General features: G+C 23.5%; 1 protein-coding gene and 1 long non-coding RNA gene across 2 annotated transcripts in view; both read right to left on the reverse strand.

Annotated features, from left to right (window-relative positions):
• LOC122511540 (serine/threonine-protein kinase tricornered) overlaps positions 1 to 14,922 on the reverse strand; it is a 48,771-nt gene extending 33,849 nt beyond the window's left edge. Inside the window, exons 1-2 of the mRNA XM_043626876.1 lie at positions 14,426 to 14,922; positions 13,955 to 14,094 (exon numbers count right to left, since the gene is read on the reverse strand). Coding sequence (XP_043482811.1) covers positions 13,955 to 14,094; positions 14,426 to 14,427 — 142 coding nt within the window. The 5' untranslated portion in view covers positions 14,428 to 14,922. The remainder of the gene's footprint in view (positions 1 to 13,954; positions 14,095 to 14,425) is intronic.
• On the reverse strand, positions 182 to 13,775 carry LOC122511592. Its single transcript, XR_006302535.1, has 3 exons — positions 13,476 to 13,775; positions 1,967 to 2,214; positions 182 to 1,885 (listed from the first exon to the last, which is right to left on the reverse strand). It is a non-coding gene; the product is annotated as an uncharacterized LOC122511592 (long non-coding RNA).
• Positions 14,923 to 17,618: the final 2,696 nt, after the last annotated feature.

Here is a 17,618-nt window from a genome sequence, read left to right on the forward strand (position 1 = left end):
TACTTTTTGTATCATTTGCTTTTTATACTTTATACTTTTTTATAGTTTTTACTGTTTTACTTCTTGCTTTTTACTCCTTATATTTTTTGCTTCTTTGTATTATTTGCTTTTTATACTTTTCGCTCCTTATACTTTTTGCTTTTTCGTACTTTTTACTCTTTATACTTTTTGCTTTTAATATTTTACACTTTTGTGCCACTTATTTTTTTCCTTTTCACACTTTATACTTTTTTCTGCTTTTAAAGCTCCGACTGTATTATTTTCAAAAAACAATTTTCTTTTCTAAAAACAAATTTTCTTTTTGTCTTCGATTAAAATACTAATCCTTGGATTAAAATCTGAATTTCCTCTTCTTTTTTTCCAATATTTCCTGAATTTTCTCTATTTTCTTCCTCCTTCCATTTGCCCTTCAGATCCAAAGGAAGAAATTTCTAATTTTAAAAAACAAAAACCTGTCTTTTCTCCTTTATTCGGAACTTCCTCGTTCCACTGGATAAAATAAAATGCAGCAGAAATAATTTCCAATTTCTCCAAAACAACTTTTCGATTCGATTTCAATTTTTCCGGTTTTCGAGAATTTTTGGTCTTTTTTTGTATACAAAACAAATTTTTCTAAACAAACAATTTTTTCAGGGGGAAAAAATAGTTGCGCTTTAACACCTTTTGTCTGACATATCAAGGAACTTAGGAAAAGAGAGAGAGAGAGAAGGCTGAAGGACAAGTTCCGTGAAAACTTGAGGTACAATTAGACTTTTTTTTCGCTCGGCACAAAAGTACAGTTAAAATTGCCTTTAAAGAGCATGACCGTGCAGCCTATTTCTTCGTTGAACATGCGCAACTTGAATATTGTTTTTTTTCTTCTTTTTTTGTTATTGTCAAGTCTCCCTTTTGCCACCACACTTGATAACAAATTCAGTTCATAAAGGTAACACTTTTTTTTTCGACGAAAACAAAAGTCCCTTGAGACAATGCTTTTCCCCCACAAAGATTCTTTAAATTATGGTTTTTAATTTTTTTTTGTAATTTTCTCACTTTTTAACTTGTTTCTCAGTTTACAAAGTTCTTTAAAATTTTCCAAATTGTCAAATTGTCCTTCCGAGAAAAGAAACCAGAAATAAAATCCGATTGATATTTCTTGAACTCAATTTCTTATCATGCTTTCATGTATGACGACAGTTAGCCTTGATTAACTGTACTAAACTCAACGTCAATAACTCGAAATTGTGCAGAAGAAGAAAATTCACAAAATCAGAGGAATATTCCTCTTTTTTTTGGAGTAAAAAGTCTTCTTTTATTTACAGGGGAAAAAATGTGTCTTCCACACTCTGAAGAAAATATTCTCCTCTTTTCCTTTTTTTCTTCTTCTTCTTTTTCTTCCTCTGACGTTACACAAGAAATGTAAAAAATTACTGTTGATGCCACTTATTGGTAGGATTGACTAACGTTTGTTCACTTCTCTATTTTCTGTTCTCTCTCCGGAGTGCACACACAACAGCGAAAACGAACACGCCGCGCGAATGGCATGATTCTGTTTGTCTTTTTCTTATCCAGCGCCTCTCCTCTCCTCTCCTTGTAAACTCGCGCTCTCCCTCTCTCTCTTGATTCTCTCTCGCGCTATCTGCTCGCTCTCCCCCCACTCTCTTTCTCTCTCGAAATCTCTTACACAAGCACGATGCCAGGCCATATCAGGGACACAGACATGGAAAGTCCCCTCTCTCTTCTCCCCTCTATTGCACAAATACTCGGCTAACTCCTCTTCTAACACTAATAAACACCTGTATATGTTTGCTTTTCTTCCACAATAGCTTCCCACTACTGCGCTTATATATTCCCTTTAAAACGTATATAGAAACCGGTTGTCTAAAATTTCCTTTCACCCGAAATACTGGAAAAAAAAAACATTGAAAGAAGGTAAAAAATTGCTCAAGTTTTTCTTGTATATATGTAGAAAAAAAAATTGTGTTACTTGCACAATAATTATGTGATGTTGAGGTATATATGCTTATTTGTCATGGTCATCATATCAAGATTCTTTGGATTATTGCATTTGTTATTGTACTCAAGGTTCGAATATTGTATTCGTCACTTTCGTTGTCTACTGTCGTCATTTTCTTCTTTTTTCGTCATTACAATTCACTTCCTTTTTTTCAAAACATTCTTTTTTTTCGCAATTTTTCTATACGAAACGACTACTCTTTCTCCACAGCTCGTATTCTGGAGGAAAATTAATTTTTCACAATTAATAACAATAATAATAATAATAAATTTTCTAAAATTCCCATTCCATTACAAAAAGGAACAATTTGAAGAAAAATCGAAAAATTTTAATGATAAACAAATTAGAAATTCATTAAATTAATAAACGAGTAATATATTAAATTTAAAAAACATTAATTTATTAAATTAAAAAAATATTAATTTACAAAATAGCGGTATTCCATTTATTATTATTTTGTAAATGAAAAAATTTTATACAATTTCAAGAATTCATATAAAATTCTTCGAAATAATATTCAATTATTTTTGTGAATTGTAAAATCGTCCGCAAGAATTCAATTATTTTTTCATAAATAAGAGAATTCTTCGCAAGATTAAAATATTTTCATAAATAATAAAATTCTTCAAAGGAATTCAATTATTTTCATAAATAATAAAATTCTTACAAATAGGAATCCAATTATTTTTATAAATAATAAAATTTTCCTGAGAAATTCAATTATTTTCAATTCAATATTAAAAATATTTCTCAAAAGAATTTAATAAATTTTAAAAATTTCACTGAAATTCTCCAGAATTCAATTATTTTTATGAATATAAAATTCTTCGCAGAAATTCAATTATTTTCAATATAATTTTAAAAATATTTCTCAAAAGAATTCAATAAATTTTTTTAATTTTCTTGAAATTCTCCAGAATTCAATTATCTTTATAAATAATAAAATTCTTCGGAAAAATTCAATTATTTTGAACAATTCTGATAAAATTCTTCGAAACAATTCAATTATTTTTATGAATTGTAAAATTCTCAACAAAAATTCAATTATTTTCATAAATAAGAAAATTCTTCAAAGGAATTCAATTATTTTCATATATATAATAAAATGTTTCTGAGGAATTCAATTATTTTCAATATACAATTATTTTTAAAAATATTATTTATATTCAATTATTTTTAAGAGTTTTAATAAAAATTCAATTATTTTCAACAATTCTGCTAAAATTCTTCGAAACAATTCAATTACTTTAAAAATTGTAAAATTCTTGTCAACAATTCAATTATTTTTGTAAATAATAAAATTCTTCTGAGAAATTAAATTAATTTCAATACAATTTTAATAAAATTTCTAGATAAAAATTCAATTCAAATTCTATTCAAGATAATTTTATAATAAAATTTCTCTAAAAGGTTCAATTATTTTTAAAAATTGTAATAAAATTTTTCTAAATATTTCAATTGTCCTAAAAAGGTTTTTAATACAATTCTTTGTGAATTTTAATTATTTTCAAAATTTTCAATTAAAATTATTAAAAAAACTTCATTATTTTCAAGAAAATTGAAATAAATTCTTTAAAACAATTCAATTATTTTAAAGAATTTTAATAAAAAGCTTGCCAAGAATTAAATTATTTTCAATTCAATTATCTTAAAAAAAATGTTAATTACAATTTTTAAAAAACTTACAATTCCAATTTTTCCAAAAGTCAATTCCTTGTTAGAATTAAAAAACCTTTTAAAATTAAATTATTTCTTAAAATTCCTGTTATAATCCTTCTAATATTCAATTATTTTTCAAAAAATTTTAACTGAAATTCATTTTTAAGTCAATTTTCATTAAAATTCAACAATAATTGAATTATTTAAATAAAAAAATTGTTTAAAAATTTAATTATTTTTAAATTTCTATTTACAATTTATTCTTCAAAAAATATTATAATATAATTTTAAAATAATTTATTTTAGTGAAAAAATAAAATTCTTTGAAATACAACATTTTTTTAAATAAACTTTGAGAAAATTATCTATTTTTTCAAATTTTTAACATTATATTTTTAGGAATTTAACTATTTTCTAAAAATTTTAATTACGATTTTTCAAAAACCTAATTTTTTCCGAATTTCTAAATAAAATTTGTGAAATTTAATTAATTTTTGTTTATTAAATATTTGAATACATATTGTTATTTATTTGTCCAGCCGGAATTAAAATTCTAAAATACTTGCAACCTTTTGAAATTTATTTAAAATTAGAACTGCAATTCTTGAAATGTTTTCTAAAATTTGAACTGAAATTCTTTTTCAAATCAATTCTCTTTTATCAAAAAGTTGTATGAGAATTGAATTACTCAAATAGAAAAATAAATAATTGATTATTTCGAAAAACTGCAACTACTCATGATTTTTTTTTAATTTAAGGAAGAAAATTCATAGACTATTTAAGATTTTGAATAATTTGATATTTTTTTGGACAAAGTTTTCATACTTTACTTATTCCCCTGTTCTGAGAAAATCCTGTTAATGTAAAAATTCTGAGGGAATTAAGAAAATCGAAAAATTCTAAAAATAAAAAATTATAAATTTGTTAAATGTATAAGTTTGTTAATTTATTAAATTAAGAAATTATAAAAAAAGATACATTATAAATTTAATTAATTACAGATTGAGTTAAGAATTAATAAATTACGAATTTTAATTAATAAGTAAAAATCAATTGTAAATTTAATTAATTAAGAATTAATAAATTAGAAATTCACTTGATAATTAATAAATTATAAATTTATTTATGATAGAAATAAAGAGAGAAAATGCGCGAAAATTGAAATTTCTTTTCAAGAATAGCAACCGAGGAACGTCTATTGGTATTTTATTTTTATAATAACAATACTTAATCTCCCGTCAATACGTGAGTAACTTGTAAATTTTAATGATGACAACGATAAACTTTTTATCAACATGAACAATTCTTGTTTTATCAATGTTTTGTTAACCTGTTTCCTTTATTATTAAGTTTTTTTTTATAATCATAAATAAATTCTGCACTTGATAAAATATACCTTATTTTCAAATTTTTCATTCAAGAAAAAGCTAATATTCCTGAAATAATCAATTAATACTAAATAATAGTAATAAAAAATTAAAAATATTAAACTATTGAAAATCCTTTTAGAAAACCCAATTTTATGATAATAAAAATAAGAAATTTATTTTACCACTTTCTTTAGTTTATAATGTTTTTTCTGCTAAGAACATTTTTTGTCCGCGTCGAAAGTTAAATAAATAAATAATAATAATTATTACTATCATTATAATTTATATTATCATTAATTATTTTTCTATTGTTGTTATTATTAGAAAAATGTTAAACACTATTTGAAAATGTCAAATTTAATTCGCGTCACTTTTTTTTTTTTTTTTTTTTTTTTGTTCCTTTCTTTCATAAAACCAACGTCATATTAAACTTTTATGTATCTAATATGACATGGTTGTAAATCAGAAAAAATGTAAATAATTAAATCACGCACATTTTGCAATTATTAACCGTGAAGTCAGAAAAATTGTCCGACGTAACATCTATAAATAATAACATCTGGATAATACGTTGATGATATTTTTATTTTAATAAATCTTAATAAATCTTGCTCGACAGCTAAATTAAAATTCACTCGAACAAGTGTTTCTGTTTTATAGACGATGACCTACATTTTTCGTTCATATTCAAAATTTATTACAAAATTTTTTTAATCTTCTATTCAATAAAAGTGTATTCTAATGAATTTAATTTTTAATTTATTTTCTTCATTTCATAATTATTATTAATCGTCGTCGAAAATTTTATCCTCAATATTTTTAAATCGAAAAAAGAAAAATTCTATAACTTTGATGAAGTTCATAACGTTTATAATCCAACGACGTAATGGGAAAAATATTATTCTATTCAAGTTTTTGAGGAGTAATTTTTTGTAACAATATTTTTTTCATCGACAATTCAAAAAATAAAAATGTGTGTTACAAAAAATATTGTTTTCTGCGTAAGAAATATTTTCCTCTTCCAATCATTGGATCATAAACATTGTGAATTTTTATTTAATTTCAGACCTCGGCAAAAAAGTCGCTTTAGTCGATTAAAAATGGAAACAAAATCGTTTATTTAATTCAGCGTTGTCACAAAAATTGTATTTAATTAATTTATTTATTTAAATTATTTTTATTTTTATTTCCCTGATTTTCCCCTTTCACTGATTTCCAAATTCAATTATTTAAAACTTCAAAAAGTTTTTTTTTCAAAAAATTTCATATACAATTATTGAAAAATTTCCAAATATTATGGAAATTTGATAAAATCTTTTAAAAATAATTAAATTTTAGTAAAAGTTTGAAAAATTAATTTAATTTTTGAAGAAATAAAAAAAATAATCAAATTTTTGAAGAATTTTAATTATAAATATGAACATTATTTCTCCGAAATTTTAATAAATCAAAAGAAGTAAATTCTTAAAAATTTTAATTTAGATTGTTCGAAGATAATAGAATCTTAAAAAATTATGATAAATCAATTCTAAGAATTAGTGTTTTAAAAATATTGTAATGTAATTTTTCGAAAATAATTGAAGAATTTTTGTATATAATTTAAAAAAAACTAATTAATTTTTTGAAGAGTTTTGATTAAAAATTTTAAACTTGATTGTTTTCTACAAACTGTTAAAAATGATTCTAAAAAATTTTAATGTTATTATTTGTGGACGTCCGCATGAAAAGGGACCACTTTGGCACTATTGGACTTATCTATATGGGCGAATTCCTGACAAAATTTGGAAAATTTTGAGTGGTCTTACAACCTTTTTGGTGAAAAATTCGATGAGTTACAGAATTTTAAAGTTTGGAGTATCAAATACGTCATTTCGAGAAAAACGAAATCAAAGATTGTAATATGAATATCTGTGGTTCTTCTGGGAAGTTATTCAGATAATAGTTGTTTTAAGTCTAGTACACCCTTAAGATTGAAAATCAATAGGTTTCGAATTCCCCCCCCCCCCCCTCATTTTTTAACAATGACAAAATAGTGGATCTCCGACAAAGTGGTCCCTTTTCTAAAAATACGGTTATTAATTAATAAAGTGGAATATTTAACGAATTTAAAGGTTCGGTGTTATCTTTTAAAGTTATTTCAAGAAAAGAAAAGAAAAGTAGCCTAAAAAAATTTGTTAAGCGACTTTATTATAAAAAATCTTAGAAAAAATTAAAAATTCCTTTTCCAAAAACACGAAATTAAAAATTGTAACGCGAATTTCTCCGGCTCTTCTGGGAAGTTATTCAGATAAGAGTTGTTTTAAGTCTAGTACACCCTTAAGATTGAAAATCAATAGGTTTCGAATTCCCCCCCCCCCCCTCATTTTTTAACAATGACAAAATAGTGGATCTCCGACAAAGTGGTCCCTTTTCTAAAAATACGGTTATTAATTAATAAAGTGGAATATTTAACGAATTTAAAGGTTCGGTGTTATCTTTTAAAGTTATTTCAAGAAAAGAAAAGAAAAGTAGCCTAAAAAAATTTGTTAAGCGACTTTATTATAAAAAATCTTAGAAAAAATTAAAAATTCCTTTTCCAAAAACACGAAATTAAAAATTGTAACGCGAATTTCTCCGGCTCTTCTGGGAAGTTATTCAGATAAGAGTTGTTTTAAGTCTAGTACACCCTTAAGATTGAAAATCAATAGGTTTCGAATTTTTCCCTCCCTTCGTTTTGAAACAATGAAAAAATAACAGATTTCCGACAAAGTGGTCCCTTTTCATTTTTTTTTCTAACAACGAAATAAAATACTTAGAGTGTCAATAAATTAATAAAAACTGCATGAATCGACGTGGTAGACCCTGTAGATTAAGAAAAAAAGATAAAAAAAATTTCGATATTTTTCTTCAAAATTAGTAAATTGCGAATATCTCGGAATCTAGAACCGACAAAGTGGTCCCTTTTCATGCGGACGTCCACATTTGTTGTATGTATTTGAATTTTCGGAAATATGTATTTGAAAATAATTTGAATTTTAAAAAATTTGAATAAAAAAATTCTAAAAATTGCTTTTTTTAAAAATATTTTTATATAATTTTTTTAAGCTAATTTTCATTTTTAAATTTACACTTGAATATTTTTCATTAAAACTTTTAAGATGTCAATTATTTTCAAAATTTCCATTTAAAATTCTTTAATAGTTGATTTTTAAAAATAATAAAATACTTGAAAAAAATCAACTATTTTCAATTCATTTTCAGTTTTAAATTTAAACTTGAAGATTTTTCAGTAAATTTTTTGAGAATTCAATTATTTTCAAAATTTGCAATTAAAATTATTCAAAAGTTGATTTTCAAAAAATAAAATACTTGAATAAAATCAATTATTTTCATATCAATTTTACAAAATTTCAATTATTCAAAGTTTTTTATTTGTAGGTATCTTTCGAAAATTTAATTAGAAAAATAATTAAAAAATAATTTTTGAAAGATTTGTCTACAGTTTTTATTTCACACTATAAAAATCAAAATAAGTTGCACTTTATACTAAAAATATGGTATTTTGTTGCAACATTTGGAAGAAAAGCCGAAAAAGTCGCAATTAATAAATAATTTCAATTAAAATAAATTAAATTAAAATTTACTTTGTTCGAAGGTAATTGAATTTTAAAAAATTATGATTAAACAATTCTAAGTATTGGTTTTTTAAAAATTTTATAATGCAATTTTTCGAAAATAATTGAATTTCTTAAAAGAATTGTTGTGTAATTTAAAAAAGGACTAATTAATTTTTTAAAGAATCTTAATTAAAAATTTTGATCATGATTGTTTTCTCCAAAATGTTAAAAATAATTCTAAAATATTATTTTTTGTATGCATTTGAATTTTTCGGAAATATGTAATTGAAAATAATTAAATTTTAAAAGATTAGAGTTAAAAAAATTTTAAGAATTACTTTTTTCAAAAATATTTTAATATAATTTTCATTTTTAAATTTACTGTTCTAGATTTTTGAATAAAATTTTTGAGAATTCAATTATATTTTCAAAATTTGCAACTAAATTTCTTCAATATTTTAAAATATTGATTTAAAAAAAATTGTAATAAAATACTAAAAAAATCAATTATTTTCAATTAAATTTTACAAAATTTTAGTTAATTAAAACCTTTTTCATTGTATTTAATTTAATTTAATTAGAAAAATCGCTGAAAAATAATTTTTGAAAGATTTGTCAATGGTTATTTTTCAAATTACCTAAAAATTGAAAAAAGTTGCATTTTATACTAAAAATATGATTTTTTGTTGCAATATTTGGAAGAAAATTTGAAAAAGTCGCTATTTGAGAAAATAAATCGAAAAAAGGCGCATTTTTTTAAAATAGTGGAAAAAAGTAAAAAAAAAGTCATAATATCCGAGACCTGCAATTTAAAAAAAAATTAAAATTAAAAAAAATAAAATAAAAAAACTGTATGGAAAAATAATTTTTGAAAAAAAGTACAAAAGAAAGTTAGAGATAAATTCAGATAATTAAAAAATTTTTAATTCTAATTGAAGAGCGTAAGGAGAATGAATTTTTTTTATTGCATCATATTATGTTATATTTGTTGAGAAAATATTGAAGTTTAATTTAGAGCACTTCTACTTAATTAATGATTATTAACTGTACGAAACAATTCGGTTTATAATTTATGATCTAGATTAAGCTTATAAGGCCTATGTAATGTAAAAAAAAATTTATTTTAAGAATTACAACATTAAAAACCCACATTTCACATTTTATTAGTGTTTGTGAATGTACACTTGACTGATATGATAAATTTCAACCTTTCTTTATATATTCATGCTGCAATCTTTACTTGCATTTCAAAGACAAAGTTTATATAAAAACACGTGTATCATCGATATCGTAATCATTTTTTCCTCATTCAAATTGTTTACTTTTTCTATATGCACGTGTTTTGATATTTATATATGTAAATTAAATCTCGAACTTCATTCCCGCTTTTTTTTGTTATTCTGATATTAAAAAAAAAGTATAATTTAAAATACTTTTTAATGTAAAAAAATATTATTAGATACTTAAAATACATTAAATTGAATAATTTAAAAATATGCGTATAATTTTTTTATTCCCTTTGTCAAAAATAATTTTGTCTTAATTGTATCGTTTTGATTAAAAGATTAACGGAGATAACAATGAAAACAAAATTTTTTCAAAGAAATTTGAAATTCACGATAAATGTTTTTTGTTCTTTTTAATTTTTTTTGTACTTTGAATTATTTCTTGAAAATTTGTGAAGCAATCAATTACAAGAACAATTTAAAGATGATCAGTTTATGATAAAAATAATTTTCAAAATGAGAAATTAGTACACAAGTTATAAATATTATTTTTTTTCAAAATTAATATCTCATTTTTTTGTTAATGTTCGTCTTTATTTTTCTAAAAACAATAAAAAAAATAAGTCTATGTCCTGTTTATTGTAAAACAGTTAAATAAAATAATAAAGTTATTTAAAAAATTAAAGGAAATAGGTGAAGTTAATTAAAATCACGAATTAATAAGTAATTAAGTTTTCAATTAAATGGAAAACTTGTAAATAGAGAGCCAATAATCGATGTCCTCAATATTATTTCTATTCGAATTTAACAAAAAAAAAGAAAAGAAAAAAAATACGGAATCTGATATTGATTCCCATGTTGATATAATTTATCTGTACGATACGTATAGAATTTTATGTGAGATATACAATTTATCTGCAATTTAATCAAAAGAGGGCTATCGAGTAACTATGAATGATAATTGTATAATAATAAGTGTCAAAAGAAGATTAGAATTCAAAAGAAAAAACCTTCATTTCCTTCAAAAACAGAGTTGCCAAAAAACTGTAATTTTGTTTTTTTTCTGACCTTTCCCTGACTTCCAGTCGAAATTTTGACTTTTTCCCTGACCCTAAAGAATATTCTGATTCACTCTAAAAATTATTAGATAACTTATAATTAAAAATGACCGAGTGATAAAATCATTATTTTTTATTATATAAGAATATTGTTTCAATTCAATTATTATTTTCTAGAATTATCAACTAAAATAAGTCTTCTCTAAATCAACTATTTTTAATAAATTTTTAAAAAAAAGTTCTGTGATAGTTTTCAAATCGATTTTTTTACAATTAAATTTTACGAAATTTCTATTATTCGAAAATTCTTCTATTAAATTTATAGTAGAAAATAAAAACTTCTAATAATTTCAGAAAAATTTAATTAAACTTTTTGAATAAAATTAACTCTACAGAATTGTTAGCAAAAAAGTTAAAAGATTCAAATTTTCAAAGATTTTAATTTGAAACCTTTTTAAAAATCAATTATTTCTAAAAATTCACGCTATAATGCTTTTAATATTCATTTCTTATCTACAACTTTAACTGAAATTCAATTTTCAATTAATTTTTATTTAATTTATTGAAGGTTTCTTAAAATCGAATTCCTAAAAAGAATTGTCAAAATTTTTGAAAAACAATGGAATTTTCTCGACGAATTTTAATAAAACTGTTAAGAATAATTGCATTTTTCCAGGTATTTATTTCACAAATTGTATTAAATAAAATTATTAATAATTGAAATTTAGCAATGCGTTTTATTATTTATGAAAATAATTGAATTTGTAAGAAGAATTTTAATATTTAAGAAAATAATTTAATTCTTATAAAGAATTTTATTCCAAATTTTTAAATAATTAAATTCTAGAGAAAATTTTTATTGTTTATAAAAATAATTGAATTTAAATAAAATTTTTGAGAATAATTGCATTTTTTGTAAAATTTATTTAAAATCGTATTAGAAATAATTGAAATTCTATTATGAGTTTCATTATTTATAAAAATAATTGAATTCTTGAGAAGAAATTTATTAAATTTTTTTAAAATAATTGAATTCCCGTAAAATTTTTTATAATCTTTGAAAATAATTGAATTCCTGCGAAGAATTTTATACAAATTTTTTTTGATAATTTAATTCTTTTAAAAATTATTATTAAAATAATTGGATTTCGACAAATTTTTTTAAAATAACTGAATTGTTTTGACGAATTTTAATAAAAATTTTAGGAATCATTACATTTTTCGAGGAATTTCACGAAAACTGTATTAAAAATAATTAAAATTCTGCGAAGAGTTTTTTTTTTATTATTTAAGAAAATAATTGAATCTCTGTCAAAAATTTTATTATTTATGAAAATAATTGAATGATTGGGACGAAATTTATAACAAAATTTGTAAATAATTGAATTCCTGGGAAATTTTTATTATATATGATAATTGAATGTTTGAGTAGAATTTTATTAAAATTTTTTTTAAATAATTGAAATTTTGCCAAGAATTTTTCTAAAATTTTTTTAAATAATTGAATTTCGGTGAAAAATATTATTATTGATAAAGATAATTGAAATTTTGGCGAGAATTTAAAAAAAAATTGAATTTTTGCGAAGAATTTCATTGCTTTTAAAAATAATTGAATCACTGCAAAAAATGTTATTATTTATGAAAATAATTGAATGTCTGTTAGACAATTTATTATTTATGAAAATAATTGAATTATTGCCAAGAAATTCATAAAAAATTTGTAAATAATTGAATTCCTGTGAAATTTTTATTATTTATAAAAATAATTGAATTTTGCTTGCGTAGAATTTTGTTAAATTTTTTTTTAATAATTGAAATTTTGACTAGAACTTTATTAAAATTTTTTAAAATAATTGAATTTCTGCGAAGAATTTTATTGCTTTTGAAAATAATTAAATTTTTGCTTACGTAGAATTCTGTTAAAATTTTTTTTTAAATAATTGAAATTTTGTAATGAACTTTATTAAAATTTTTGAAAATAATTAAATTTCGGAGAATTTTATTATTTATAAAAATAATTGAATGTTTGATCAATATTTAAAAAAAATATTGATCATAATTGAATTTCTGCGAAGAATTTTATTGCATTTAAAAATAATTGAATTTTTGCAATTATTTTGTAAAATTTTCAAAATTCAATTTTTTTAGTGTTCTTAACTAAATTTCTTTTATAAATCTATTATTTTCAATAATTATTAATTAAATATATATTTAAAATTTAAATAATTTTAGAATTATTCATTAAATAATTTATAAGTCATAATTTTATGATACTTTTTGAAAAATTAAGTTATTTAAAAAGAAATTATTTTCAGAAGTAGAAAAAATTGAAGGTTTTTGTATTAGAATTCGTGGTAATTTCATAGTTTATAAGGCAAACAAAAAAGTCACCAAAATTCCCTGACTTTGCCCTGAATTCCCTGACCTGAGGCAACCCTGAGAAACTTTCGTTTTCGCAATTTTGAATAAAACCTGCGATGAAAATTAATTTTTCTGCGTGTTATTAAAAATTCAAATCTTCAATTTGAAATTAAATTAAATTTCAAACAAAATTTGGAAAAAATACTCACATTTCAATATTATAATTAATTCTCACATCTTCAGTATCTCCAAAGCGAAGAAATATTTTAAAGTTGAAATACTTTTGTTATTTTTTTAAATATTTAAACAAAGTAAAAGGAGTTCTTGCCAATATAATGAAACTTTCTAACCAATGATATAAAATTCCAGACAAAACTCTTCTCTTTTGCTTGCATTATAAAATAGTCAACAAAATATTTCTCTCATCATCGTTAAAAATAACATCAGCTTAGAAAATTGCCTCTAGAAGAAACATAAACCAGCGAAAGTGATTTTTTTTTGTTATCTATTTCTCAATTCTATAAAAAGAAATAATTGTTGAAAATAAAATAAAAATTAAACAAAAATAAACAAAATAAAATAGTAAGAAAAAATGTTCACAAAATTAGAAATATTAAGACTTTAATTTAAGTTTAATTTGACTTGACGTCTTAATTGTTTAATCTATTAATTGTGCGATTAAAATTACCTTCTTGATTTGGATGATTCTGATTTGTTGTTAGATTTGGATGAGGAATCATTGACGATGGTGTTTCATCTTCAGCGACGCCCATTGTGGAACTTACAGCTTGTTGATGATGTGTTTCAACTTCTGTTACTTCCTCGCACCTGCAATTATTCAAATAAAATCAGAAATCTGAAGACATGACATTTCTTCATTCTTTACAATAATTAGTTATTTTTTTATTATTTCATGTCATTTCTTCAAAAATAATATCACCAAACATTGCTAAATCGTTTGTTTATTTGTCAATTTTAAATCAATTTTGACAGAATCATTTACAAACAGAAATTTCATATTCAACGGATTAGAAAACTTCCTGTTTTCTATTTTTTCCGTGGGATTTTAATCTTTTGTTTTCTATTGTTGAAATTGCAGGCAAAAAAAACGTATAATAAATCGTTTAGAAAGAAAAGTGTAAAAAAGAAAACTACTCACATGTTATTTTACAAATTGGCCAAGAAGACGCTATAGAATCGGAACATCGAAGACAATTAAAGTGGCTAACACCCCTATTATTGAGAAAAAAAAAGTCACAAACACTTTTAACTCACTCGCGAATCAAAAATATCCCCTAATTAGTAAAATATATACTTTCAAAAACAAAAAAAATATGATCACAGAATAAATATATATATATATATATATATATGTATATGTAAAATTTTCCTCACTGTTTAAATTTGTTTGTTATTATTATGCTAAAACTGAAAGTCCTAGTCGCAAAACCATTCCCCCAACACGAGCAACGAGATAAAAATGTTAAAATTGCACCCACAATAAATCAGCGAAACAAAAGAATATTGACAATTATTTCAGCGTCCTCGTCGTGATACCGTTATCAACCAATATTTGTGCCTGGTTAAGGATGTAAATAGTACAACATCCAGTTTAATGAGATTCTGACAAGACTGCAACAAGAAATTTTATGCTTAAGGTTAGTTTAAATCGCAGTGAGAAAATCCATATTTAAGTCAGGGTTGGGAAGGTGCGTTACGCCTGGGTTTTTATGCTTCAATCACACGTCATTCTATTGCATAGAGAAAATCTTTAATTATCTTTCTTTCTCTACTTTATTAATTTTATTATAATAAAAATTTATTTTTCTGACAATTTTTATATTTCTTTTTTTTCCTTTTCATTTCTCAATTGTCTCTTCATAAGAGAGAAAAGGACAAAAAAGATTTCTTATATATGAGAAAGAAAAGGATAGAAATATCGTTCGTCTTTCTCTAGGGAAGGACAAAATTGAGGAGCCGGGATTCATATGGGATCGCACCCTTAATGACCTTTTTGTTACGTGCGGATTTACGTTATTTACGCGCAGGCGTAAGATCCGCGATTTGATTTGATGTTCAATCTTGGTTTAATCCTTTGAAAAGGAAGGCGGAAATATTTAAATAAAACAAGTTAATTTCCGTTAAAACGGAGGGAAAAACCTCGAAAATAAGAAGGATCAATTAATAATTAATAATATTAATTAATCATTAATCCAACTAAATTCGCGAGTAAACCCAATACATTTATTAAAGTCAAAAACATTACACAAGTCGAAGTTATTCTTATAACTATTTTTGGGACTACTCTGAAGTACGTTACGAAAGAACTCCAAAGTAGAACTGAATTCGTGAGGGAGCATTTAGCCCTTGGTCCATGGCAGAATCTTTGCGCATGCCCTGTTATAGAGTTTGTAAAGTCTATGGAGTGTTCAGAATCACAACACTAACACTGTATTGCACTAATACACTTAAAAACATACTCTATGTATTGAAAACATGTATCACAACAAGTGAACATAACCCTTTTGCATTCACACTAATTACACAATTATTAATTATTTACATCATATCTAGTAACAATAAATCTCTTATACTGCACTCATCATATTTAGATATAAACAACAATTATAACGATAACCAATTTGATAATGTATCATAATATAATATTATTATTATATTAATACGTTACAAATATATACATAAATATATATATATATATATATATATATATTTGTATATATCCTATACCATAATATTACAACAATCAATCAGATAAAGTTTACTAATAATATCATTTTCAAATAATACATTCATGCTGCACTATTAGCAACAATATAATATTGTTGTTAATTGTTCATAACGTTCATATTATACAATTGATAATTAAGTTTCGTCGCATAATGAAAGTCTATGTGTACGTGACTTTTCGAAGTCATTTCTGTGGTCACAAGTATGGTAAACACATGTTGCATTGTCCTATGGAAAAGGACACTTGAGATATTTTTTATATTCTTTCAAGAATTTCTCGGTTTTATGACTCTAAAGAAACTAGAGATTACATTTTCTTTCGCTATTCCACTTGATTTATGACAATTCTAAGAAATGTTGATTTTCAAATACATTTTTGGAATTTGGAAACTATTAAACCGTAAAGTATTATATTTTACAATAGTCAAACTTTCTTGTTTAGTCTCGTCAATATTTGTCAAAAGTCGTAAGAAAATCCTAAAATAATTAGATTATTAACGAAATTTTATTGTTTCGCGCTTCGATAACTCGTTAATCGATATATCGAAAAGTTAACGAGCGAGATGGCAGTCGCTCGTCACACCTTCCCCCTTAAAGAGAATTTTCGCAAGAAAATTATAAAAGAAATTTCACTTGGGTATTTTTAATTTGTCTATAATAACCTGAAATCTGTTTTATGAAACAATCATAATAACAAAATTGAGATACAATTATCAAATTGACTCTAAAACTTGTCTTTTAAGTTCAAGAATAGGAGAAAAGATCTACAAATGAAGGAAAAATTTTTCTTTTTATTTTACTGTAAATATTCCAGAATATTCAAAATAATTTTATACAAGACATCAAAAAGAAATAATTTTCTTTTTTACTTTTTCACAGTGAAAATTTTTGAGGGGGTAAGAAAGAAGGAAAAAGATGAGAATTGAAATGGCATGGTACGAGCAAGTCCCAGTTGCTCGACACCCCCTTCCCCCTTAAAGAGGATGGTGAAAAAAAAGGTCTTGCATTGCAGGTAGTTGGCCTGCTGACACTGTGAATCGGTTTTTAAAAGTGTCATTGACCTAGAAAAATGTTTTCGTTTTCGCTAATGCTCTAGTATTTATATTCTCTTTTCTAATTTTCTTTTATATACACAAGATTTTGTCCTTAAAATTTCTACTATAAATTACCTTTATAGAATTCAGTTTTTATATGGAAATCACTATGCTCAAGAAAATTCTCAACATTATCTTAACATTGCAAATGTCAACGGAACCAGTGTCTTCCGGGTCTCTGACATTATAGTATGATTTCAGGCTGGTCCCTTCCTCATCAGTACTATCTCTGTCCTTGATTGGTAGACCGACACTGTCCGTACTACAATATTTAACAATATTTTCAAATCACTTTCCGAGAAATCAGATAATAGTTCGACTTTTTGAATTGTTTTCTTTACTTTTTTTTCATGAAAAGCAAAAAGTTGAAGAGAGAGAGAGAGAGAGCTATAGAAAATCCAGTTTCTTATTATAAATTTTATTAATGCAACGATTCCACATATCCAGGGATTCTCTCGACTGTTACGGGACTTGATTTTATTTTTGTTGTAGTCTCTATGGCCATCATTA

The sequence above is a fragment of the Leptopilina heterotoma genome, unplaced genomic scaffold (genome assembly GCF_015476425.1).
Source record: "Leptopilina heterotoma isolate Lh14 unplaced genomic scaffold, ASM1547642v1 Lhet_121, whole genome shotgun sequence".
In the NCBI taxonomy this organism is placed as follows: Eukaryota; Metazoa; Arthropoda; class Insecta; order Hymenoptera; family Figitidae; genus Leptopilina; species Leptopilina heterotoma.